The sequence below is a fragment of the Anguilla rostrata genome, chromosome 1, assembly GCF_018555375.3.
Source record: "Anguilla rostrata isolate EN2019 chromosome 1, ASM1855537v3, whole genome shotgun sequence".
In the NCBI taxonomy this organism is placed as follows: Eukaryota; Metazoa; Chordata; class Actinopteri; order Anguilliformes; family Anguillidae; genus Anguilla; species Anguilla rostrata.
In genome coordinates this window covers 20,189,646-20,215,819 of record NC_057933.1, presented here as the reverse complement: position 1 = coordinate 20,215,819, position 26,174 = coordinate 20,189,646, and the positions used below count along the sequence as shown (strand labels likewise).

General features: G+C 45.8%; 1 protein-coding gene across 2 annotated transcripts in view; it reads right to left on the bottom strand.

Annotated features, from left to right (window-relative positions):
• The window catches only part of slc35f4 (solute carrier family 35 member F4), a 45,310-nt gene that overhangs the window by 5,209 nt on the left and 13,927 nt on the right, over nucleotides 1-26,174 (bottom strand). The window contains exons 1-3 of one of the 2 annotated variants that reach the window (XM_064328985.1): nucleotides 14,517-14,986; nucleotides 801-1,101; nucleotides 187-406 (exon numbers count right to left, since the gene is read on the bottom strand). In XM_064328985.1, the coding sequence (XP_064185055.1) occupies nucleotides 187-406; nucleotides 801-1,101; nucleotides 14,517-14,592 (597 nt within the window). In that variant the 5' untranslated portion in view covers nucleotides 14,593-14,986. Of the gene's footprint in view, nucleotides 1-186; nucleotides 407-800; nucleotides 1,102-14,516; nucleotides 14,987-26,174 lie in introns of those variants that run through there. The other variant, XM_064328976.1, reaches the window with a different exon arrangement.

Below are 26,174 nucleotides of genomic sequence, written 5' to 3'. Positions count from 1 at the left end.
GATATCAATAAACGGCTAGAGCTAACAGGAAATGCACCATGTCCCCGTGCCTTAACTTATCCAACACCACGCTAACCCTCATAGGCTAATCTTAATGTCGACCAACCTCCTCTGTGACTGACTGTGACTGACCCTTTGTTAGCCCAAAAGAACATGGATTCCCCTGTTTTAACGGAGCCCACTGACCCGCACGCCCATGAAGCGGTCCTTCAGCACGATCCAGGACAGCAGGAAGACGAAGGCCTTGTGGCAGCAGTAGAGGGCCGAGACGTCAGTCGCGGTGAGCTTGCGCAGGGCCAGCAGGTACAGGTAGTTGGTGAGGGTCCACAGGATGGAGAAGGGGGCCGTCCGCTTCAGGAGCAGCTTGAGGGTCAGCCCGTCCTCCCCGAATATCCGGCTGCACTCCCTGGAGAGGGAAGGGCAGGGGACACGGGGAGCGTATCCATCTGAGTTAACGCGGCCGGGGCCCCCCGTTCCAGCGTCAGGGGATTTACAGTTGCGCATTACGCGCTGACCGCTCCTCTTCATCATGCTCAATATCCCCATCCGTCCGCCTGAGCTGAGCCCGTCGTTACGGGAGATACGCGACCATGTTATTTATATTGCGGTTTTCCTGGCACAAACAAAATGTGCTGCCTCAGATGGAAGGCACTAAGCGCTATGCAGAAGGGGCATGCATATTTAAACAACGCGGCTCCTTCAGTTGCAATTTTGGGATGTGCATTCTGGCTAAATCCCAACCCAGCCAGCGGGGAAAAGAAGGGGGGGGGAGGGGAGTAGGGGTGAGGACTGAGCCAAACCTGATTTTCTGGATGGGCGTCTGCTTCTCCCGCGTGGTGACCAGGTGGCCCGAGTAGTAGAGGGGGAAGAAGAGGATGTTCCAGTTGGTGCTGAACCAGGTGATGAAGAAGGGGCAGGAGAAGGACTGGAAGGTGAGCTGGACCACCTGCGTGGTGCCCACCCAGGAGGACGAGACGAACAGGACCACCAGCAGGCCGCCCAGGACCTTGAGCACCGCGCCGGCGCACGACTGGCACTGCGAGCGCTCTCCGCTGGCCTCGCTCGCCGGCGTCTCCGCTTGGGAGTCTGAGCCCTCCTCTCCTGCAGGGGGCGACATACAAACACGTTGTAACAGTCCCACTCATTTTACCTAATGAAAGAAAATATCTGGACATGATGATGTTAGAGACAGAGCTTCCGTTACATTTTGAAAGTGTCTGCGCCATATTAGCTTTAGAACGTGCACCATTGTCCATATGCAGATGTGCACGAGGTGGTGTTAATGGAACTGTTTTCCAGCAAGTATTCTGAGAGCTTTTCTGGAGGAAGCCAGAAAGTATTTTCAAGAGAGTAACATATTGATCTATTGTCCTTGGTGAATACCTCTCGCGGTTTGAATTACCTGCTGAGGCACAAATGCACAGCTTTGTTAAAAATGTGTTGGCTTAGCATGGTGCTTCAGACTGCCATAAATAGCCCCACGGGGGTCAGTACAGGTGCTGACAAAGTGACACTGCACACAGACCCACACGAGCACAGAAACCCGATACTTAGGCCCCGGCCCCCCGTCTCAGGGGGGCCGTGCTTCAAAAGGGACACGTCAGCCCGAACCCGGGACATCTCGCTGGGCACGACCTCCTTGTCATTCAGGCCGTCTGCTGTGCAGCTGGGCCTTGCGGATTCTGTCATTTTTTCGCTGCTGACGGCAGCACATATACGCCATGTACCGGAACAGGGAGTGATGGGATAGCTCGGCCAAGATTGCACCAGTGCTGCTATTCAGGTGTGAAAAATTGGACAGATCTACTTTATTACTGACGCAGCGAAAACGGTGGGTGACCGTCCCCTCCCCCACACCCTGGAGCTACCCTCATTTCATCACTGGGCCACTGTCCCATCCGCTGCACTGCCGCTGTAGATCAGGTGCAGCTAAAGCACTCAGCACATCAAAGCTCCTCCACTTCAGGTTCAATCTGACCTTCACGGACCTGAACTGCCACTCAGGCACATCCCACTTCTATCCTACGCTAGCGCTGGATATCCGATTTGGCATAAGCACATCAGCATAAGCATGAAAGGATGCTATTTTAATCCCACAGGTTTAAATTAGCAGGCTGGGTTTGGGAGCCTGTTTCTGAATGCATGTTTTAGGTGAAAATAACACGGAGATAGGGGTCTGAGGAGTAGGGCCCTGAGGCAGACCTCTGGAAGCTTTAAAGCGGAGAGAAAATCCAACAATGGCGAAAGGTTAGCAAACAAACTGCCCGGTCCCGCTGCACGCCGCAGACACGCTGTGCCCAGAGAGGAAGCGGCTGCAGCTCGCCGAGCTCTTTGTTTGGCTCCTCTGCACACTGCGTGTTTTCTGCGAGGCAGCAGTCCAGCTGACTCAGGGTGTTTCGCGGGTACTGGGGTCCAGGGAGGCCTGAAGCTGAACCGCGGGTCCCCGTACAGCACGCCGGGGTCAAAACCAAAATGGAACACGGAGACAAATTTCCTCAGTGTTTTTTTTTTTTAGCATCTTGCTTTTTCGCGCACTAAGCAGCATTCATATACGGGCCAGGCAGCAGGGCGGCCAGTTAAGCATTCAGTGGTCCCCCTCCTCCAGACAACATCTAATGCCGGGGTGGGGGAGGGGAGGGGAGGGGAGGGGGGGCTGATTGAGGGGGAGGGAAGGGGGAGGGGGCAGTTTCCGGAGAGCCCGGGATCAATTTCGCTATGCTTCCAGCACGATCAATTTACACCAGGGCAGGAATAAAGGATGGCGGGCGCTGGCCTGGGCTGCCCGCTGGATCAGCGCTTTGGGGCCCATGCGAGCGGAGCGCTCGGTCCCACCAGCTCCCCGCGGTCTTTACGGGCTCAGCGAATCAGAGCCGCCTCTCAGCCTGTCCGTCTGCCTGTACTGCCAGTCTCCCTGCCCTCCTCCCTCCCTGCCTCCGCTCCATGCACATCACATCTGATGCAGAGCCTTTCTGCAGGAAGCGTTTGCCATGGTTCACTTCCCCGCGTTACGCTTAACATTATTCAGTCTTTGGTGAAGGACAGCTATATCATCACAACATGTGTTCTGATTTCAGGAACAGGAAGTGCACTTGTCCAGCTAGCTGGCATGAGACATACTGTCCACACACACACACACACACATAGTCCTTCGGCTCATTTGGTTGCAGGTTTGAACTTAGGGGACTACATATGCTGAAAAGTGTATGCATTCATGTACTGTATGCTGCTTTGAATAAACGCACCTGAATAAAAGACCCATATATATACACGTGTGTGTGCACTTGCACAAACACACACACACAGAAACCTGGGCGGGTTTGTCCATTCAAATTCTACAGACTGGCTGGCTCAGTATATCACAGGATTGGGAGAGTCTTGTAACCAGGAGGAGCACTGTTTATGCCCTTGAGGAGTGAGCTAGAGTAATCTGAATAAGGCTGTCCAATATTCAATCACCCAGGGTAAGGTCACCAGCTAAGCAAGTACATCACACAAAGGGAAAGGATGGGGGGTGGAATGGATCCTTAGAAAGGGTTGCTGACAAGTATAGAGTACTATGCTGAAAGCATTGTGTTACATCTTTGACTCTGCATACTCAGTGAGCAAAAAGCCAGAATATAGAGAAGCCAGAATATTTAGAGGGGTGAAAATCTATGTTGAGAGACATTTTGACATAAACAGACTAGGATAACCCAAAAATAGCTCAGGTTGTACTCAGATATAGCCTAGCTACATCCTAGCCAGCTACAAAACTTTCACTTTTCAACCATACGTAGCTAGGTTTTCACCTGAAGGCCTAGACGGCGTTTCACTGACTTTTCACCACAAAAATGTTCACTGGGAACATGTTTTTTTTACAGTGTACATGCAAACATGCTCAGGTCCAGAAATAGGAGGGAAACAGACTGCCGGCACTGAACGATGGAGACATTTAAGGGCACTTTCACACACAACCACAGCTATCGATTGCAATTGTCCCTCCGCCTGCACTCTGTACATGAACCTCAGAACTGATGTGAAACCTAAACTGATAAGAGGGGCTTGAACGCTAGCACTCTCCTGAGGAGGCGAATTGACAAATGAATTCTGTATTAAGCACTGCCTGGGAATGAGGGACCCATATATACAGTACATACAGTAGTTGTATATGCTGTATGTACTGTAGTTGGCGACTTCACATTTTTTACCCTCCAGTAAACCACCAAAAGAAGGAAGCGGGATATAGCATGGGTACAGACAATGGACATCAACTTAAGTGTAAAAGCTAGTCCGCCATGGGGTATTTCTCCATAGAGACTGAAGCCTTATTAACAGTATAGGGAGAAAAGTATATAGTTGGTGACAGTGAGGCTGTCAAAATGGAAAAGAAGTTTAGCTGCCCAGCATTCTCCTAAGTGCCACCCACACCACCACCTTAACCAAAGCGTAGGGCTGATGCTGGTGAAAGCGTTTAACATGCACTTTAATATCAATGCTGGTCCTTGCTACCAATCCCTGTTTTATTTTAAGGGAAGAGATGAAAAGGTAAGATGATGTATATTAGCACATTACAGAGAGATACCGTACTGGTGTGAAGCAAGGCAACCAAGATCAGTTGTAACGTTCTGTGGACCAGCCCCTAGCTAAAGACGTTAGTTAAGGCAAACAGTCTGGTTTTCAGAACAATGGAAATGTCACAACAAATTTATCAGGAGAGCAGGCACTTCAACAAAAGCTGCTTTTCTGCTTATGCATGTTTTATACCGTTATGCGCATAAAATGTTGACTATACGCCATTAAAGTTTTATCCGACTTCAGAAAACACCAGCTAGCTGGGCTTTAAAGGAGAATGAGAAGAAGAGGTGGAAGGTCTAGGGTTATAAAGCGAAAGTCCTGCCATGTTTCTTCTGGCACAACACAGCCAACTGATTTCACTAATCAGTTCTGACTCCTGGCTGGAAAATCGTGCTAATTAGTATAATCAGGTGATTGGAACAAAATGCCGGGCAGGAGTTTTCCTCCCTGAACCTGGATTTTCCAGCTCCGACGATGAGAACACAGTGCTGAGGAGAACGCAGAGCCGCAGTCTGTCCAGTGCATTCACATACACAGTTCAATGATGCATTTGCCCTTGTCCTGTAACCTAATCAGTAATACCTGGGCGTATTTTTGCCCTCAGAGAATTTGCGTCACAGAACACAAGCACAGCTTCATTTGGTTGCAAGCAGTGTCCTGATGCGTCTTACCATTATGTAATTCAATTCATAGTGGAGTTAATGACCTCAAAAATCTCCCAGAATCCAGAATATAAACAGGAAGAGGGGCTGATTCTGTAAGATCTTCCATAACACTGACTGCTTTTCCCGTGACCGTCTATTCACTGTAATGCCCAATATGATGCACGACAGAATGAAGTAAATCAGCTTCAGTATTTTACTGCTCTCATCAAAACAAATCTCCTGAAAGGCCCTTTGAAGGCATATATCTTACAGTACTTCTCTGTGTACAATAAAAATACACAGTCCACACTCACATAAGAACACGACCCGTGTACCATGTGACCAGAGACAAAAGTTTATTATTGGGCGAATCAAAAGGCAATGAAATGTCAGAGCATTTTCTGCATTTTATGATAAACATAAAGCTGTACTGTCAGATTTTTACACATGTCGACAACATCTTCCATTCTCAGACCTGAGAGCCCTCCTTTAAGTAGCCAGAGCTTGAGCAGCTGGTCTCAGAGTAGCGCTGATCTGACACGCTCTCCTCGTCTCTCCTGTGGTTCACTGGTCACACTTTGAGAAACCCACAGAAAACCAAGGGCTGCAAAAATAAGACCGAACAAAGCCAATCAACTCTCATAGGAGGGTTTTTTCCCTCGTTACGGACCGAACAACAGCTTTGAAGTTCACAGATTCCTTCCACATCCATTTTCTTCCTAGAAATCCATTGTGCCAGGACTCTCAAGAATAAGCTCTTACTGAACACTGTGCTGCTGCATTATTGCCTCAACCTACGCTTGCAGGCATGGGTTATATGAACCATTACAATAAGTGCTACTTTCATGCCACACTTGCACATGGAGGCACACTCAAGCACAGTACGCACATGAAACTGAAATGAAATCATAAATCACAAAGTGCTGCTTCCAGATGCAAGTAGTCTAACAACTGTTGGTGCTATTCCTCGGGGGAAATAAGTGCCTGATGCGGAGGGGACCTGACATGCTTTATACAGGGGTTTAGCTATTCAGACAGGGGGCCGTAGGCAACAGGGATCCAATGTGAGCCTGGCGCTAACACCACACGTAGCATACTGTCTGTCTCTAATCGATTCTATGTACAATAAATTCAACCAAACATACAGTAAATATGCCTATGGACTGCACAAAACCAATATGAAAAGGGACAGATAAATATGCTTTCATATATTCCCTAAAATATGTTTCCCAAGGGATGGTAAAAATTTAAGAAGTTTTTCACTGTCGTTATAATGGATACAAACAGTTAAAGAACATTTTATGTTTTTTTTATCTACAAATTAAAGACCAAATGACTAATCTAGTTAATTATTTGGTCAAATTTGCTTTAATGGTGGCTGTCTAATTTGCTGACTCACAATATTGTAGTTTGCTATTATTACAATCTATTTTAGTTTGTAAATACTGATAATGCCCGGCGATAGATTGGCGGCCAGTCCAGGGTGTATTCCAGCCTCTCGCCCAATGCATGCTGGGATAGGCTCCAGCACCCCCCGCGACCCTGCCCAGGATAAGCAAGTATAGATAATGGATGGATGGATGAATGGATGGGCAATACTGATAGAACACGGTGATGAAATACCGGAAGCACATCTGCGTAATGAAACACAACTCACAAGAAAATGTGAAGAACCATATACAGACAACTACTTTATGTTCCTTTGTGATGACTTCAGCGATTACTATTGCTGAAGAGTCAATTCACCCTCGTCTCAAGGAAAGGTAATCTTACCGCATGGCCGAATCAGCTTTCTTTAGATTTGAAGACCTCAAAATGCCAGCGAGGTTTCAGACCAAGTTAAAGCCAGACTATTAATATTAAAAAATCCCCCCTGAGCAGTCTCTACTGCAATTTATAGAGAGGACTTATGCTGTTTATAAATCAAAGAGTAGTCGGGAATGAATTATTTAATAACAAAGCAGATTCCACATTATAGGTCTTAGTTCCATATCGAAGTGTCATTAGTAAGTAATTGTCGCTGAGGCAGCATGTCTTTGTGAGGGCACAAGATGAGAAATGGAGAGGACTGGATGATGCATATTTCCCTCCCTCGGGTAATTGCCGTTCAATAAAAGTTCAGAGAGTGGGTACCACAATAAAAGCCTGAGCTTGGGGGCTTACACAGAATACAGCCATAGCATAAAAGTATTATTGTGCCGCTTGACAGAAAAACAAAGCACCGTTCAAGGGATAGTTCATGTCCTGAGTATTGATATTATTATAGTTTTAGTTTTAGGACAAGTTCTGTGTTCAGTGAAGGATATTTAAGATATGTACAAGTGCATCTGAAGAGCAACCTGATTTACAAGGGCTGGTATGGGGAGGTTTGTCTCCTAAAGCAAGAAAATACACTTCAAGTTAATCCAACACAGCTTGTACACCAAGGTTATGTCCCCAGAGGTTAATTATCTGTGCAGATATTACCCAATTATTCTGAAAGGTCCAGGAAACTGAAATCTGTGAATTATTTGCTGATGTGTTGCTTCAATGCTGTTTTACATTCACTAACGACCAAGAAATATTTTTAAATGATTCTTGGAATCAGGTTTTCAGTGGGCAGGGTTAACTCCGTGTTAGTTACGTAACAAAAACCTTACATTCAGTGAAGTCTTTTCTACATGTAATATGTAAATGACGGTGTTGCCACTTTAGTGTGTAAGGCAAGCTAAGTAGAAAATGCCTAAGCACTGCCCCTTCTCTGTATGCAGAGAAAGCAATATGCTTTGTTCTTTTCACAAAAATGAAGAGACCTACAATAAATTGGTTTTTTTCCAGAGCCTATGGGCACTGCAATATTATAGTAACCTGTACTGTTACTGAAGTATCTGCAATGCCCATTTTTGAAACTTGTCGCAGAACATGGTGGATTGGTACAGTAAGTAGGCCTACAGTAAGTAGCAAGTTACAATTAAATCACTTTCAAGCGAAGACATGTGGAATCAAAGACTTTCTTTATTCAGGTGTAATGTCCGGAGTTTGCGACTACTATAGAGTCTAATGTTAGTGTATAGTAGCTGAGTGTTACAATATTATTACACGTTGAATGATCTTCTGGTTTAACCATACAATGGTGAAGACTAGTTTATGTTTCTTTCGTTCATTTTTGGTCTGGTAGTATAAGGTTACTGCTCTAACCCAGCTATCAATGAGGAATAGTTTGACGTGGCCTACAAATATGAATAATAACGAGGGCAGGACACATGTCCACCCTGTCCTTTTCTGCTGAATAGGTCAAAATAATCTAATAGTGTTTATTACAATTTAATGGTTATAACTGGGTTAAAAACTTGATAGAAATATTAAGAAGACAATCAATTGTCATTTCAGGAGAATATAACCACAATTTGAATCCAGTTGCCTGGACCTTTAAAAAATTAAGTTTCATCTTATTTTCACTCTGGCCTTTTTCCTATGCTACATCCTGAGACCCCTGCGCTCACAGAAAGAAGCACAAGCATAGATGCGATATTTATACAGATTTTATGTTTATAATGGCAAATAAATACTATAAACTATGTGTTCACATTACAAAATATTACAGCCTCTGGAAAATCATCACTGTACAAGCTACTTTAAAGCCACTTAAAGTGTTTTCTCACTTTACGCCAAAAACCTATGAATGCTCCTGTAACAGCCACAGCAAAGCCAGACGGTTGTAAAAAAAACTTTTGTAGGTATCCAAAATACCCTTCAGTGCACATAAAATGTGATGCAGTCAGCTTCAAGAATCTGTTTTATACGTATCTCTGGCATTGTAGGAGGGTTCACACCCAAACCACCCCCTTGGCTACATCTCTGACTGTGTGTAATTCCTAAAGTAATTTGAATCGTTTGAGTTGTGTCTGGAGGACTGAGAAAGAAACTGTTTTTTTATGTTGTTTAGTAGCAGTTAACTGTGGTTATTTAAAAAACAGCCCAGCTAAATCTTTTGTAAAAAAAATGGTGGCGGATTATTTTGTTTTCCATTTTTTATGTTTCAGGTCTCAGGTGCAAATACATGGAAAGCTTTCCTAACAATAATCCCACCCACGCTGGTGATGCTACAAGCAATGTCCAGAGCAACAGGTAGTGGCCCAGTCTTAGCGAAATAATGAGATCATACCCAGGGGTCCAGATCAACCAGATCCAGTGGATCCGCATTCCAATCCCGGTCAACCTGACAGCGTGGTCTTCAGATCTAGATGAGAGGGGAAGCTGTGACAGAGATGTACCAGGATCTTCGGACCGCAGCGTTCCCAAAGTAACAGGGTGCGGTAGCAGTGAACTCCCAGACCAGTAACTACCTCATAACTGCATCTGGTGCAGTAGTTACGCTGGATAGCCTTCTCAGAACCCAGAACAAGGCTGCGCATCTGAAACTGGCGGGATGTGCCACAACTATGGAAAAACTACTCCATCTCAAGGACGTGGTATGCAATGTATGCATAGGTTTGTGATGACAAGGCCATTTAAAAAAAGTGGTATAATATAACCTTACGCTGACAAACCTGGATTTTATACAACGAAAAAAATCGCATTTCAATCCTGAGAAATATTTCACTGCTGTAAACTTTTTTAGCTGAAAACTTGCTACAGAAAATTAAAGTCCTTCAACAGTTTGATGATTAAACATTATTAATATGTAAACGTGACATATAATAGAACGCACCCACAAAATCAATACTGTAGCAGAAAAATGAAAGTTTGAGAAGAGCTTAATTGCCTTAAATAGTGAAGTAACTTTGCATCATTATAATAATAATTATATTCACCAGGGAAGAGGTTACCAATATTCCTACCAATATATAAAATACCCAAGAAGTCTTTAGAGCACTGATAGATGTCATTTTTAGCCTGTCCCATAGGAAAGCAAAATCCAAGAGATCTCATAGTTGTTTCTTTCATTTCTCCTAGACACAAATTAGCTATTTGTAATACTAAGGTGAGACCAAAGGCTTTTTCTCCTACTTCTCAAATTCTCAAACAACCACATATAATCTCATTTATGTCTTACTCTGATCAAAACAAGAGATCTCTAAATGATCTTAAATAAGTCTAATTTAAGTCTCCTGAACATGGGACCATGAGATCAGAAAAAGAGCTCAAAGAAAACTTAGCTATGACTCCTAGGATCTCATGATTCTTCTCAATGTCTCAGTTTTCTCATAGTGACCTCATGAGAAACAACCGCATCTCAATTCAATATCCATTCGTCTTACTGAAGTCTCAAATTCATCCTCTCATTATCTCCTCTTTTCTCATGAAGGGAAATTTAGGAGCAACAATTACTTTCTTAAGAGTTAAAGAAAAGACTATCCTGAGCAAAAGATTTTTCCTCTGGGATGGTAGATCACTGTACACTATCATCAAACATAACATGGAAATACTTCTGGAGATACGTCACTTTGGCTGAATAGGCATGACTTATTTGGCTGTGCAACAAGAAAAGTAACTGTTTTCATTTATTTTGCTTCAATAAATGTGGTGATCATCTGAAGAATCCATTGGTAACTATCCCCAAATTGTATTTTAATTGTCTCACACTGTTCTTTTTGTTCTCAAGAAAACCAATTTACCTAGCTTTAAGGAAATGGTGTTCAATTCAGTGAAATCAATGCAATCATTTCAAAGTACAGGTTAAATGTAAGAGGACGTCTCTGTCATCTGTGTTTCACATTGTGCTCATGCAGAGCAAGCAAAGTCATTTCTCATACTCAACTGGCATGAATTTAGACATGGAGAAAGAACAGTAGCTACATTCATTCAAATAAATCTACAGGCATAAGAGAATGCTTTGGGAATTTGTGATGAAAATTGGCACGACAATACAGGCGCCAGAAACTCATCAATAAATGAATATTCCAGGCATAAACACTGCCAGCTATAACAGTGGTCAGAAGCACCCCTGATCTCAGATTCCAAGAGGGATTTATCATTACACTACTGTCAGAGACCAGCCATCAAGGTCTGGCAGTCTCTTAGATCTTTCATACTCTGACTCTACTCCCAAACGTGGTGTGGCGATCCCTCATCAAAGCCGTGTTCAAAGAGTGAAGCTTCTCTTCGGAATATAACAAAGTCTTTTTAGAATCTCCCTGACATAAAATCCAAATTTCATGAAATGTTCATAGTAAAGATGCCCCGAGACAAAGGTTCAGGTACTAAAACATGTAAAGCAGGGAAAATGAGTCCCTTGAAGGCATATAACTTCAGCACAAGCAATACTAGTAAAATGAACTCATGGATTTATAAACCACTAACAAAAAGCAATACTTGAAATTGGGTAAATACATGATGACAAGAAAGAAGGCAATGTACACAGTAAAATGTCCAGTGTTAATTCAACTTTAACAGAGTACATATGAGTCCAATAGGGACCATATGCACTCTTTAAGAGTTGATTTAACACCGAATATTTTACAGTGTAATACGTAATAAGAGACATAGTGGCGGTTTTGGTTTCTTATGGGTATTTTGCCTTTCTTCCCCTTGTTGATGCACTGCACACCAAACCCCTGCTATCACCCTCTACTCTTAAGAATAACTTTCCCCATTTGCCCCATAGACAACATTACACAGACATTTAAGTGTTTCTGCAAATTTATTCACAATTATAGACTAGCCTGCAGGACTTTGTTGATGTGTCTGAATGACTGAGTGTAAAGGATGTGAATTATTTATGACATAGCAGATGCTAATTGATCATTATTAATGTTGTCTGTGTGCTCTATTTTGAATGTTATGTGTAGCAATATGCCATTTATTTTGGTAATATTGCATTAAATTTATAGAACAAATATATGACAACTAGTTATTCTGATGTCATGGATTCAAATAGATTTTTATAGCACTAGTATCTGTTGGTGGCAGTACGTAGTCTAAATCTTTATTTCCTCAAATAGTCGTCCCCTGTTAAGGCTGCTGGCATTGCTACTGCAGGATTCGCTTTTGCAGCATAAGACCAGCATAAAAAAGAACAATTTTCTGGTCATGCACCATTCCAAATCTGTGCTTAGGACAGCTACATTTGTGCCAGGGACAGGCTCTGTATTGTCAAAATAGTGTCCTCTGTTTCTCGATCTGTTCAACTGCTTGCGCGTGCCAACTACATTTGCATCCTTAAAACAGGGCCCACAATTTTTTTTTATGCAAACACCAACATGCAACAATGGAATTACTTAAATACTGCAGGTGGTACTACCTACAGGTTCACAGCTTGCATTATTTGCATTATTATTATTATAAAAATTATTTGTTTAAGGATTTAATTTACACTGCCACAGTCCAATAGGATTCAACATACAACACGTTCTGAATGTATGATTTAGTAATTACTAAAACTGTACACTAACCATAATACCGGTACAGCGACAGATAATGCCAGGAAACTAACAGAATTTCAAGGTGACACTCAGCAGTATTCCTCTCTAATGTGGACCCGTCAGTGCTGCAGGTGAAGAAACGTAGATGGGATCTCATGGCCGACAGTGTGTGTTCATTTTCTGCAATGCTGAATTGAGCTAAGATTGAAGAGGTGCATCAAATTTCCCATCACCGACAATAACTAAATTAGAGCGAAGGCGTATGCTACAGCATCCCTGCAAAGTTCCTGAGAGCAAGTGGCTGCAACAACATTCAGGAGGTTCCCACATTACTGAGAAAGTACTCACAATAAATGTGCTGGTTGTATTGGACCCCAAAGAGAGCCATTGTTTATCTAATTTTAGCCATTATTTCATCTTAGCGAATAGCCGTTTCTTTTCAAAATGAGAGATGAGATGAATGAAAAATGTAGAGCAGGCATTACAACCATTTCATGCACAATTCTTCTAATACGCTTTTTACACTATTTTGGATTTTGACAAAAATTATACGTCCTCAGTATATGGGCTGAAATTTCTGTTCCCCCTATCAAACTTTCATGTAATGTTTTTTCACAGGTAAATTGTCAAAGTTTGTGTAAGGAGACTCTTTCTCTAACTGTACTTTCTTTCTGACGAAACTACAGAGAATTCTGGTTGAGACAAACTTTTTCCATTTCATAACCTAAAAATGTATCTCCTTCTTCTAAAAGAATCCTGATTTATTCCTGGGTGTGACAGCCATCAAAGTTTAGTTTCACAAACAGAAAAAGATATCAGGTTTTTTATGCACATCTCTTCCCTAAACTTAGTATAGATGCTACATAGTCTCAGTCAAACAGACATTCAAACAGACAATGATGAGCCAGGTAACTCATGTCCACTTCCTGACAACACAGGCATGCAGGCACGCACACACACACGCACGCACGCACGTACACGCACACGCACACACATACGCACAGTGCTTAGAAATCCTCTCTAAAACTCACTTATTCATGTCCGCAGATACACATGCACATAAACAAAGAGTCTGTCACACAGATGGACCGCTCAAGTGGCACCTCTTGACATATTGCCTACCGTCACAGGCTTCATAGCCCTCAGTTTTTACTGCTCAATAAAGCATGCCGCTCGCTGAAGATGACTCTCATAAAAGTTACGCTGACGCCCCCATTAACACCCTGCTATTCCCAAATCAACACCCCGCCTCAGAAAAGCTGGGAAATTAAAATATGGCCGTCCATTAGGGATGAGTTCCCTGGAAGGGCTGTTAACCTCTAAATCTATCACATTTCTCAAGCGTTCATTCAAATTTTTTTTTTTTTTTTTACCATTGCCAGAGGCGCACAGGAGCACCTGCATGAATAGATACATGTTGAGTGCATGCACTCTCCCTAAGTCAGGAGCCCTGCCACTCAAGTGCACTCATTTGAATGTATTCAAATGCACAGCTCCATTTAACCAAGGCATGTGTAACACATGCTGCTGTACAGGGGCTTGCGTCTGACACAGGAGATTCTGAAGAGTGAACCCTGACTGCCTGTGGAATCATCTTCTCTTCACAAACATGTGCGAACACACACACACACACACACACACACAGTGCACATTATCCTATCAAAACAACACACACACACACACACACACAGTGCACATTATCCTACCAAAACAACACACACACACAGTGCACATTATCTTATCAAAACAACACACACACACACACACACACACACACACAGTGCACATTATCTTATCATAAACGCACACCTACACACACACATTGCACATTATCCTATCATAACAACACACACACACTCAGTGCATATCATCCTATCATAAACACACACACACACACACAGTGTACCTCACTCACCCCTGCCCTCACGCCCCCACGCCCCCACGCCCCCGCCCCGCCGTGCTCCGGGCCCTTTACCTTCGGAGACGGGGCAGGTCAGGACCTGGGTGCTGTAGGAGCTGAGGGGAGCCACTCTGGCTGAGTGCTTCTTCATCCTCCGCTAGGGGCAGAAGCTAGAGTCCCCTCCCGAGGGCGCTCAGTGTGCCGTCCCTGTGGCAGGGGCCGGGGGGTCCGTGTGCTCAGCTGCCCCTGCAGACCCTCCGCATCCCCGAAGCAGGGTCTCCCTCTCCGCTTCCCTCTCTCTCTCTCTCTCGCACTTTCTCTCTCTCTCTCTCACTCTCTCTCAGCCTCTCTCGCTCTCTGTGGCTCTCTCCCGGCTCCTCCGGTGGAGGCTGGAGTGGAGTGCAGCTGCAGGGATGTGGGGGCTTTTTCGATGCTGCTCTGGCACGCCGTGACCAGCGCTGTACCGTCTCCCAGGGAGACTGAGGCTCGAGTGCGGCACGGAGCAATCCTTCCCCCTCTCTCTCTCTCTCTCTCTCTCTCTCCCTCTCTCTCTCTCTCTCTCTCTCTCTCTCTCCTCTCTCTCTCTCTCTCTCTCTCTCTCTCTCTCTCTCTCTCTCCTCTCTCTCTCTCTCTCTCTCTCTCTCTCTCTCCCTCTCTCCTCTCTCTCCTCTCTCTCTCTCTCCCTCCTCTCTCTCTCCTCCTCTCTCTCTCTCTCTCTTCCTCTCTCTCTCTCTCTCTCTCTCACTCTCTCTCTCTCTCTCTCTTTCTCTCCCTGTCCCTCTCTCTCTCTCCTCCTCTCCACTGGCTCTGCGTATCCGCCGCTTTGTTTGGAAGGTAACCAAGCAGCCCCTGCTAATTATGCTGCATTAGCGGCTCTCTCTCTCTGTCTCTCTCTGTCTGTCTCTGTCTGTCTCTCCCTCCTTCTCTATCCCTCTCTCTGTGCTCTCTGTCTCTCAAACGCTGCCCCACTCGCTGTCTCTTTCTACTACTTCAGCCCTACTTCACAACTCCTCCAGTGCTGGATTATTTATAGAGCTGCTGTGCTTTTATCTGCCGGTGCAACGCTAAGGAATCATGCAGTCAGGGACCCTGCACCCCTCCCCCGTAAACAGCTCCCCTCACGCAGGGGGGAGCGGAGGAAGTCCCCAGCTCAGCTCTCCTGCCTCACCTCTTATCTGAGAGACACCGACACGTTCCCCCACACGGATGCCTACCCTCCAGGCAGGCCATAGTGACGGTGGTTCATGCAATGTGTATGTTTGTGTTTTTGTGTTGTGTTTGTGTGTGTGCGCGTGTGTGTGTGTGTGTGTGTGTGTGACAGTGTCAGACAGTGGAAGTGAGTCACCTGGCAGTGTAGTACAGTGGGTAAGGAGCTGTGCTTGTAACCGAAAGGTCACAGGATTGATTCCTGGGTTGGACACTGCTGTTGTACCCTTGAGCAAGGTACTTAACCTGGATTGCTCCAGTACATATCCAGCTGTATGAATGGATGCAATGTAAATGCTGTGTAAAAAGTTGTGTAAATCGCTCTGAATAAGAGCGTCAGCTATAAATGCCTGTAATGTAATGTAACCTGGCTCCCCATTGAGTCCTAGCCTAATGGGGCAGAGTAAGGCCTGGTCTAAAACAACAAGCAGATGGGGTGAGAAATGTTGAAAAGTATAGAATAATAATTATGGAAGAAGGAGAAAGACTAGAGTTGATACTGAGTCTGAATATATGATACAAGGATAGTAGGGATGTTCACTCCCTGTCACTGCCTTGTGTTATATATAGAAACATAATCACTAAGTAGGTCTTGCTCAGTGAGAATAACTAATACAAATATGCCATACTTGGCCAGCAGTGTCTATAAATTCATGCAGCACAGGGAATATGTGCATATCTAACAGAAGACAGAAACCTGGCTATTACTCACATATCTATAATAAGCATAATATCAAAGCTCTAGTCATGACATCACACCGAATGAGGGATTTTTAGTAGTACAAAAGCCTTTTTTTAAATATAACTGTTAATCTTCTGGATGATTGAGATTTTGTTGCAACACCAGCAATAAATAAAATGTGGAATGACAACTGGTGTGCATTGTCTTTGAGGTAGGTAGTCTTTTCGATATGAATATTAATAAATTGTAAAAGTGACTGTGTCGTAATTGCTACTGAAAAATATGTGTAACTCTCATCAGCCCAGCCAAATGGGACAGAAAATGAAAGCGCCACCTTGTGGTTGAAGGCGATAATGAGGACCGGTCAGGCCTCTCACCTCTGCTGGCCGAATACAGTATACAGCTCAGCACCCCCCAGCGGCTTCATCCGTCACTCATACGGGTTTTGACACCGATCGATTCCTGCTCCATTATTTGTGCACTGTGTCGAAATTGTGGGCGTGGTCATTTTCTGGGAATCCCCCCCCCCATTAGTGCCCGGAGATCTCGTGGAAGAGATCCTAAAAACCAACCCAGGGTGCAGGAGGGCCAGATAACGGTCAGGAAGTGCCATCCTCAGACGCCAGGTCCTATTGACCATCTCTGTCTGCGGTTCGGCGGTCAAGAATGTAATGCGGAAAAGTGATACATCGGCCAAGCGGCCAGAGCGGTTATTGATGCAGAGCAGGAGACGCTCCACGCTTACAGTCAGCGTTGCGTAAAAAGCGTAATATAATCTCAAACCCCGCTTTTCCAACCACAAATACACCGGGCACAGTGTAGGACACCGGAAGCTGAAATAACTGTAGCGTCGATCACACAACAGCGCTCTCCAGTTCCTTCCTTTCTCCAGAAACACACACAAATTACCAGCGGAATGATTTATTGTGTGCTGGACATGATTTGCACAACTTTCGCCGGTGCGCGCAAGCCTAGAACTGTTTGTGCAGCACTCCCGGCTCGAGGAGTTCAGGTTACGTCGTCTGCCGTACCCGAGAGACTTCAGCAGCGTCCGAGCTGGCCACCCGCCCCAGCGCTCTCGCCGAGCTGTGACGTGAGAGCCGCGAGGGGCGCGCGCCGTAAATCGTTCTCCGCGCCCAGCGCGTCTCTCCGCCCCGTGGCCTGGCACGACCACAGAGAGCGTTAGGAGATGAGACGGCTCCCCGCGAGCCCCAGCGTAGCGCCCGCCGCGCGCCGTCTGTTTGACGGGCCATAAAGAGAGGAAGCGCTGCTGAGGGCGATTACGACAGCTGTTTACCCCCCCGGGGGAGGCTGGGGCGGCAGCGTAGCGTAACAGGTAAGGAACTGGGTAACCTAAAGGTCGCAGGCTTGATACCCGGGTAGGGCACTGCCGTTGTACCCTTGAGCAAGGTACTTATAAATGGATGTAATGTAAATGCTATGTAAAATGTTGTGTAAGTCGCTCTGGATAAGAGCGTCTGCTAAATGCCTGTAATTGTAATGGAGGAGGCGGCGCCCGGCAACAAGCGCAGTGAAACTGAGAGCACGCGCACACCAGAGGGCGCTCACGAGCACGAGGCCTGCACCTTTTCTATCATTCTCCTGTTAATCATTCGGCCAGGTGTACCCATAAGGCTGGAGATCGCATGGATCAGGGCAGTACCTATAAGGATTTCGCCCCGTGCGTGAGAACGCTCTTCTGCTTTATGAAAGCCTGAATCACACTGCAGGGAAATCAGGCAGCCCCACATTCCCTCAGACCCTCCTCCAGAGCTGTGGGTAAGACTCAGAACAGGGTGTCCACAGTAACTGTGGATAGTGGGGGCTGAGAGTTTTACTGCCAGAGGTGCTGGGCTCTGCCTCTAGTCAGCTGTAGGGAGGGAGGGAGGGAGAGTGTGTGTGTGTGTGTGTGTGAGGGGGAAAGAGCGAGAGAGAGAGAGAGAGAGAAAGGGAGGGAAAAAATTATTCATCAGAGTTAATGAATAAATGTATTCCTGTACACTTTGGCAATAAAGTATTTTGGATTTGAATGTCTATTTGAGAGAGAGAGGGTGTGAGTTGGTAGGAGGCGGCTTAGGAGAAAGTGCTGCAAAGGCTGTAATCTCAAAGCCTTGCGGTAATCAAGTTTCTCCCTGCAGTATTTCTTTATTACTGTTATTACGGCATGCTGCTTGTTTGTTTTAATGCGCGACCCCTCCTCCTCCTCCTCGTCCCCGTGCCCCAGCCAACCCACCCCCCAACCCCCACCCCCCACCCCCCACCCACCCCCCCAACCTCCTTACGGCTCCATCCGCGTGTCTGTTTATCTTTATTAGCTGTGCTAACACCCTCCTCCTCCATGGAAAAATACCTTCATTATGCCATCCATCTGTCCACGTCTTTGCGCCGGAGCCAGGAGCTCGGGCTGATTTATACGGTCGCAGTGGCTAAAAGTGCTTCTGCTGCAGACCCACTTAGGAGGGCCATCGGGGAGCAGTGCAGCCCCCACCAGGAGGGCCCCAAAAACGCAGGGAGAGCGCAGAGGAGCCACGCCTACGGCGAGGGGACCTGAGGGAGGAGCAGAACGGGCTGCTACATCAGTCTGCCCGAGAGAGCGCGGCTCAGGCGGCTCTGTCTCCGCGTATCTGCTCCTTTACAGCGCATAAATCAGCAAGCGGCAAGTCCTGCATTTGTGAAAATTAAAACGCCAATACGCTGTAGTACTACATTCCCTGCCCTACTGTAGCCATCACACAAACAAATAGATGCACACAAAAGCACACTCACACACACACACACACGTATTCAGAGAACACACATACACGCGCGCACACAAACACACACACACCCACACACAAAACACACAAGCACACGCACACACACACACACACACACACGCACACACACACGCACACACACACACACACACACACACACATCACATAGGAAGAGCCAACTGAAGCATACATGGTCTAACAGAAAGTCAAATTGTCTCCACTGGGAGTGGTGTGGTTGACACAGTATTTCAGACTGGACTTTGCTGTAAATCCTACTCCAAGCTCACAGATTGCTTTGCTATCCCCAGTAATGATGCATGGTCCCACCGGTGTTCTTAAATTCTTCTTATTATTATGATAGACAGGCTTCTGCAGGCAGTAATATGTGGTTAAATAATTTATTCTATTACAGTAACTAGGTCAACACCTTACATATTATCTTTTATAAATGAAAAGAAAGGAGTTCAGGAAAACATCCCCTGATGGTTACGATTCAGTCATGAAATGCTTGCAGCATACTGTCAGCGCCATTGAAAAAATGTTCCTAATTTATGCTGTTCTTAGCAGAGAATAGCAGGCAAATTTCATTACATTTCCTGACGAAATAATATCATAAGACCAACCACAACTGAATTTTTTGAATGGGAAAACAAAACTGATGAACAGTCTGAAGCATTCCAGTAATGTTTCTTGTGACCTACAAACAACATTCAAGGGGCCTGCAGGAAAGAGGACAAAATTGCTTGTCGAATGTTTACCCTCATCTTCAGGGAAGGGTTCTGTAAGCTAGGATCGGGCTGCTCCACTAAGGTACTGTCTATAAATACCATCGTCCTCAGCCACTGCAACCTGTTGCTTTTGCACAATGCACCCCTTGCTGTAGATGTGTATCATGGCATATTTCCACAATATATATAACATTAGCTGAATACATGCAACAGAAGTATGTGCAGAAGCAAGATGCGATGAGTCAACGATGTGATTCTCGTAGTGTCATTTGGAAAGCAGATGTGCGAAAGTGCATGTTTCTCAATGCCTCCGGCCTCCACCAAGCTCTGCGCCTTTTATGTATCAACAGGGACACTCGAGAAATCGAAACCCTCGCAGACTGACGCATGATCCCCATCGAACCTCACGGCATGAGAACGTTCAGTTCCTGCTGACTTACAAATACAGCTATTTCAACTGGACAGAATGTTAAAATAGAAAGAGTGCACTCAGTAGAGTGCACACCTCCACCTAGGCACAACAATTTCCCCTCAGATGAAGGTGCACAGCAAATGGCCTCAATGGCTAATTTCATGGCAATCGGGCTGCTACTTTTCCGGATATGTCAATCACAAACTGAAAGTTTGGCCTGATGGTGGCGTTACTGGAAAGGTCATAGGGTTACCTACGTCAGCACATCTCTTCCTCTTGGGGGCATGAATGTGCACCGCAAATTACATGACAATCCAGCCATTACTTTACTTTACTTACTACCCAAATGTGTCTGTCTCGGACGCACAGACAAACAGACGGACAAACGAATGGGCGGATGGACAGACATCATTAAATGACCTCCTTGGCGAAGGCAGTTAGATCATTGTTCTCCAGATAAAGGGACAGAGGAGAATTCTCTAACAGTCTAATTTACCAGCGGGAGTGAGTGCAGGTCTCTTATGTCCATTGTTCAATGCACCATATCGCAAACTTATTTATCAGCAGCACAGTACTTCTGTACAGACTGTTTTACTGGTGCAAAGAAAGTAATGTTCCCTGTGTAAGTGTCTATAATTGGCATCTCGGGGCCAGTGCTCAAAATACTGTATGTCCTCATACATTCTCTGAAGCACCACAGCACAAAGGTAATAGATTCAATCCACATAATGGCAAAATAAAAATGTCAGCGTAATGAAAATTGCAGGCTACAATGATGAACCATTTACAAGCATTATCACACATAGTTGCTATCGTGTCATGTCATAATTATCTCAATGAATTATTTATTTATTGAGTTGCTTACTTACCTACTTACTTACTTACTTATTAATTTAGCAGACACTCTTATGCAGAGCGCCAAAAAGGCAAACACATGAAAGGAATATTCACACAAGAGAGAAAGTATGGTATATGGACTTCAACTGAAATAACATGTAAGCGTGGGATCCAGGGACCACTGCGTTCTGATGACCCACTAAATGGACACGGGCACGAAACAGCCTGATGGTGCCCCTAGCGCCCCAGAGTGGGACAAGGAGACGAGCTCTCTGCGCCCCATCACTCGCTCCTCACAGCCCTCCAACTACATTTCGAGTTTAATTATGGAAACCGCAGCATTGTCATGCTGTACGGGACGGAGGCAGCAGGTATTTGAAAATAACCAACCCCCCCCGCCACACACCCACCCACACTACCGCCATGGCAACGTCTTTGCTGTGCTGTCCCTGTGCAGTGACAGAGCTGCCTCCTTCAGGCTCTTTGTCATTCAGATTACCTGGGGCTCCTCCACCGCTGGCTGTCCTTTGTCTTCCTGCTTTAACATTAATCCTTACACCAGGCAGTGGAGCAGGAGGCCTTGCAGCCCGACCCTCCAGCAGAGCTCACACCTCCATCTACTGTCCTTGTATGGCACCTTCCACACGGAACACAACCTACCACTGACACCTTCCACACGAAACACAACCTACCACTGAGACCTTCCACACGAAACACAACCTACCACTGACACCTTCCACATAGAACACAACCTACCACTGACACCTTCCACATAGAACACAACCTACCACTGACTCCTACCATGCAAAACACAACCTAACATTGACACCTACCACACGGAACGCAACCTACCACTGACACCTACCACACAAAACACAACCTACCACTGACACCTACTACACAGAACACAACCTACCACTGAGACCAACCATGCAAAACACAACCTACCATTGACATCGTCCACACGAAACACAACCTACCACTGACACCAAACACACAAAACACAACCTACCACTGACACCTACCACACAAAACACAACCTATCACTGACACCTACCACACAAAACACAACCTACCACTGACACCTACCACACGAAACACAACCTACCACTGACACCTACCACACGAAACACAACCTACCACTGACACCAACCACACAGAACACAACCTACCACTGACACCTTCCACACAGAACACAAATAGTGCATGTGAAAAAAAAATCTAATTAATTAATGTCTCATATCACACATAATTTTCAGCTTTCATAAATGCAGGATTAGGATTCATTAGGCAGGCAAAGTGTCTGGTCCCACAATATGTGTGGTAGTGATTTGTGGGTGTCCAAGGCTATGGTAAGATTTTTGCACTATTTGTTCGACTTATTGTAGGAAAGCCATTAGTGGTCTGTGAACTCAAACCCACAGGCCGGTGTCAGGTGTTCTTCCAGCCACATGCAGGGCCTTGCAGTGTGGATGACACGCGCTCACGCTCCAGGGGATGCAGTGGCCCTGCGGCTGGACCGCTTCGGTGCACTTCCATGTCCTCTCATGCACCGCAGACGCTGTTTTCTCCAGTAACAAGCAGAGTCTGAGGTTAAAGCGCATCAGAGAGAAACTGACACGCCAACAAGGAGACAAGCTGCTTGTACAGTTGCATCAGTACATCGCTCATAAAAAATACATTTACATTTTAATCAGATTTTGTACTGAATCGCTTCACTGGAGCCGTGTCTCCTGTATTCTGCACTTGAATAAGATGCAGCGTTCCAAATATCCCACATACCCTTGTGACAAGAACATTTTAACGTATTTCCCGTGTTTAAATCTACACTGACGGCTTCGGAAGAAATAAATGACTGTTGCAATTGTGAATAGAATGTGTTAATCCAGTAATTTTACATTTATTACTAACTTTTCTTATAAGGGATGTCAGAGAATGCAAAAAAATCTGATATGACATTTGTCTTTTTTTTAAAATGCAGCTACAGTCACAATGGCTTGGAAACAAGGAGAACTCAAAGAGTTAACAGGAATGTCTGACACACTTGATACTTGTGTTGAAATTGGATTGCAGTAAGTACATGTCTAAGCACTTGATCTTCACTGATTGCAGTCAAGAGATCCACTGCTGGAGTTCAGACTGATTTAAAAGACCTAATGCAGCTCCATAAATGGGGTCCCATGTAGAGACTGACATCTAGGGGAGACAAAGTGAAGTAGGTGACATTTGTGTTGTTGTCCTTTTTATTATAACAGCTAAAACAACACAAATATTAAAATCTTTCTCAGCTCCTTTGACTACCTGGAAATTTTACATTGTATCATTAAGGCAGATTCAATGCTGAATTTTGAATCTACTTCCCCATGTGAAATTAAGATTTTCCTTACTGTCCATGGACACAAAACAATATTCTATGTCATGCAGCCACTAGAGGGCAGTATGAGATTTCAAAAAAATCTTTTGGAGCCCAAGCTGCAGTTGACGAAGGAGCTTTCCCGCAAGATCAGGCGTCCTCGTTTATCACAACAAATAAACTTTACACTCGCCTGGAGGGGCCAGGAGGAAATCATAGAAGACGATCAATCATAAGCGCATTGTTTACACCTCACACACTGCCTGGGACAACGCAGCTGCATATGCTGATTACGCTGCTGATCAAATAATCTTCTCCAGGAACTGAGTCGTATCCATAAAAACTGAGGGGTAGTAAAAATAAAAATAGATACTTCCTCCTATTACAGATCCTCCGCTCAGAAGCTTCCTGTTTCTGTTTTGCACAGCCGGATATTAACAGGTGCAAATCAGGTTAACTATCTTAGAGGTACGACACCGCAGTTCCTATTCTTCTAATCATCACTGCTAGCTAAGGTATCATAGCTACAGGGCCCTGTTTCACGAAGCAAGATTACTGCGGATAACTGCACTGAGTAAAAAACTCTCCCAAATTTGGAATATGAACTGAAGTAAAAAGAGATGTTCTGGGTTTCACACGTTAATTCAGTAATCTGGCTTGCCTGTTTGCAAATGCACAGCTGAACCTCTTTTCAGGTGAACAGGAAAGGGTTACAGCATTGACCCTTGATCAATGCAATCTATTTCACATAATTTGCAGGGGTGAGGATCTGGTTTAGATCGGTTAGTGCTTCGACAGCTTCTGAGGGCTGCTGCAGTGGCCTGTGGCTTCACCTGCCGCTTCAAAACTTCGCAGGATGTCAACGCACTGTCCTGGCCACTAGGGGACCCCGCAGAGCTCCGGGCGTCGCTGAAACACGCATTCCCGCCAGGCCCCCCGCAGGTGCAATCTGGCGCACGGGGAATGCGTTCCTTCACGCCACATGTCATTGTAGTAGGCACCTGGAAGGGGGTGAGGAATGAGTAGGGTGCAGGGGAGGAGGGGACCGGCGTGGAGGGGTGGCCCCCTGGCCTAAGGATACTTAGGGACACCCTGCCTCGGAAAGTGGTCACCGCCCCACCTCTATCCCGTCATCCCCCCATGGCAGCGACGGCAATGGCGGGACAGTGATTTATTGTTTTCTTCTGGAAGGCTTTCCGCGTTTTAAATAAAGCTTAAAGCTGGTTCTCTCCGGAGATGTAATTGCTCAGTTTAGCAGAAGCCGATTTGAGTGGGTAGGCTCAGAGCGTGCTGGCAACCTGCTGGAAGAATCACTGAGTCGTTCTGTGCTAGTGTATTTTTGCACCTTATTGTTTCTAGTGCATTTGTGATTCACTGGAGGGGGGGGGGGGGGGGCAGGGGGGTCCTGTACTCTGATGCACACGCCCAGTCTCCCATGGCGCGAGATAAGGGCCTCGGCGCACTCCGCTCCCTCCGAAACAAACCACTCCCTTCTCCTGACTTTGTATTTGGCCAACAGGAGCGAATGCACAACGTCCCATTAAGGGCTTTTCAAAATAGCAGCGGGCTAAAAGGTTCAGAGAGGGTCTGCATTGCACCTCCGAGCACTGCGCTTAAGCAAACACACTCAGAAGACGAGCCAAAGGTCGTCGCTTTCTTCCCCGCGCGGGGTGCTAAAATCAGACCCGTGGGGACGGTACTTCATTGAACCATCTGAGTACACGCTCAGTAGCCTAAAGGGATAGCACACAAAAATGTGAGCTGTGCAGTTTTCCCCTGGATACGGGGCGTCGGCAAAGCAAACAACCAAACAACGCGCTTCCCAAGACCTTCCGCATCGCTCCTCCTGCTCCTCTCCACAACTGCACGCAGCGGGGCTCTGCAGAGGAGCACACTGCTCCTTCCCCTCACCGCTCCTCAGACAGGGAGGTGCGCACGGGTGTCACACAATGGCCAGAGTCGGGCTCCCTGCTTTAAACTTTAGCCTTTTAAAAGGCTGAAGTCATTTGCAATCCCAGTGGCAGCACAGTCAAAATAAATGACAACAAATGACAAGCTAACGATAAGGATAATAACATATGGGCTCCCAAGGGGAGGGGGGTGGGGAATTTATGGGCCCTCCCTAGGGTGAGTGGCATAGCCAGGCTGGTGATTTTGCTTCTTATGAGAGACCATCATTTAGATTGACGAACGAGCCAGAGGGATACTCAGTGAAATGGGGAAATTGCTTAAGGCCCTAGATGTCAAAAGACTGGTGAATGATTAATCAGCCTGTCTTCCTTCACGTGCGGAATGCAGAACCGATGCAGTAACTCCATTATCTAACCCTCGGTCCGTATTGAATTGCCCTGCACTGGCCAACGTGCACAGAGCGCAGTGCGCTGTCGTCCAGTGTTACCCCAGCAGTGGCACTGGACTGCATCAAATGAAACACAATGGGCGAAGCTGAGCCTGAACATTTTGATAGATGGGACTTGAAAGACCGCAGCACCTGCGCAGAAATGCATGCCTGCTGACATGATCATGACTGCATTTTCCATAGGACACACAAGAGGAAGGAAGGGACGAATCCACAGGAACATTCCAGATACGGATGCTGGGCAATGCAGTCAGTGCAGTGCAGTCAGTACAGTCTGTACAATGCAGTGCAGCACAATCAGTGCAGTCAGTGTAGTCAGTGTGGACAGTAAAGTTAATGCAGTACAATCAGTGCAGTCATTGCAGTCAATGCAGTGCAGTCAGTGCAGTCAATGCAGTGC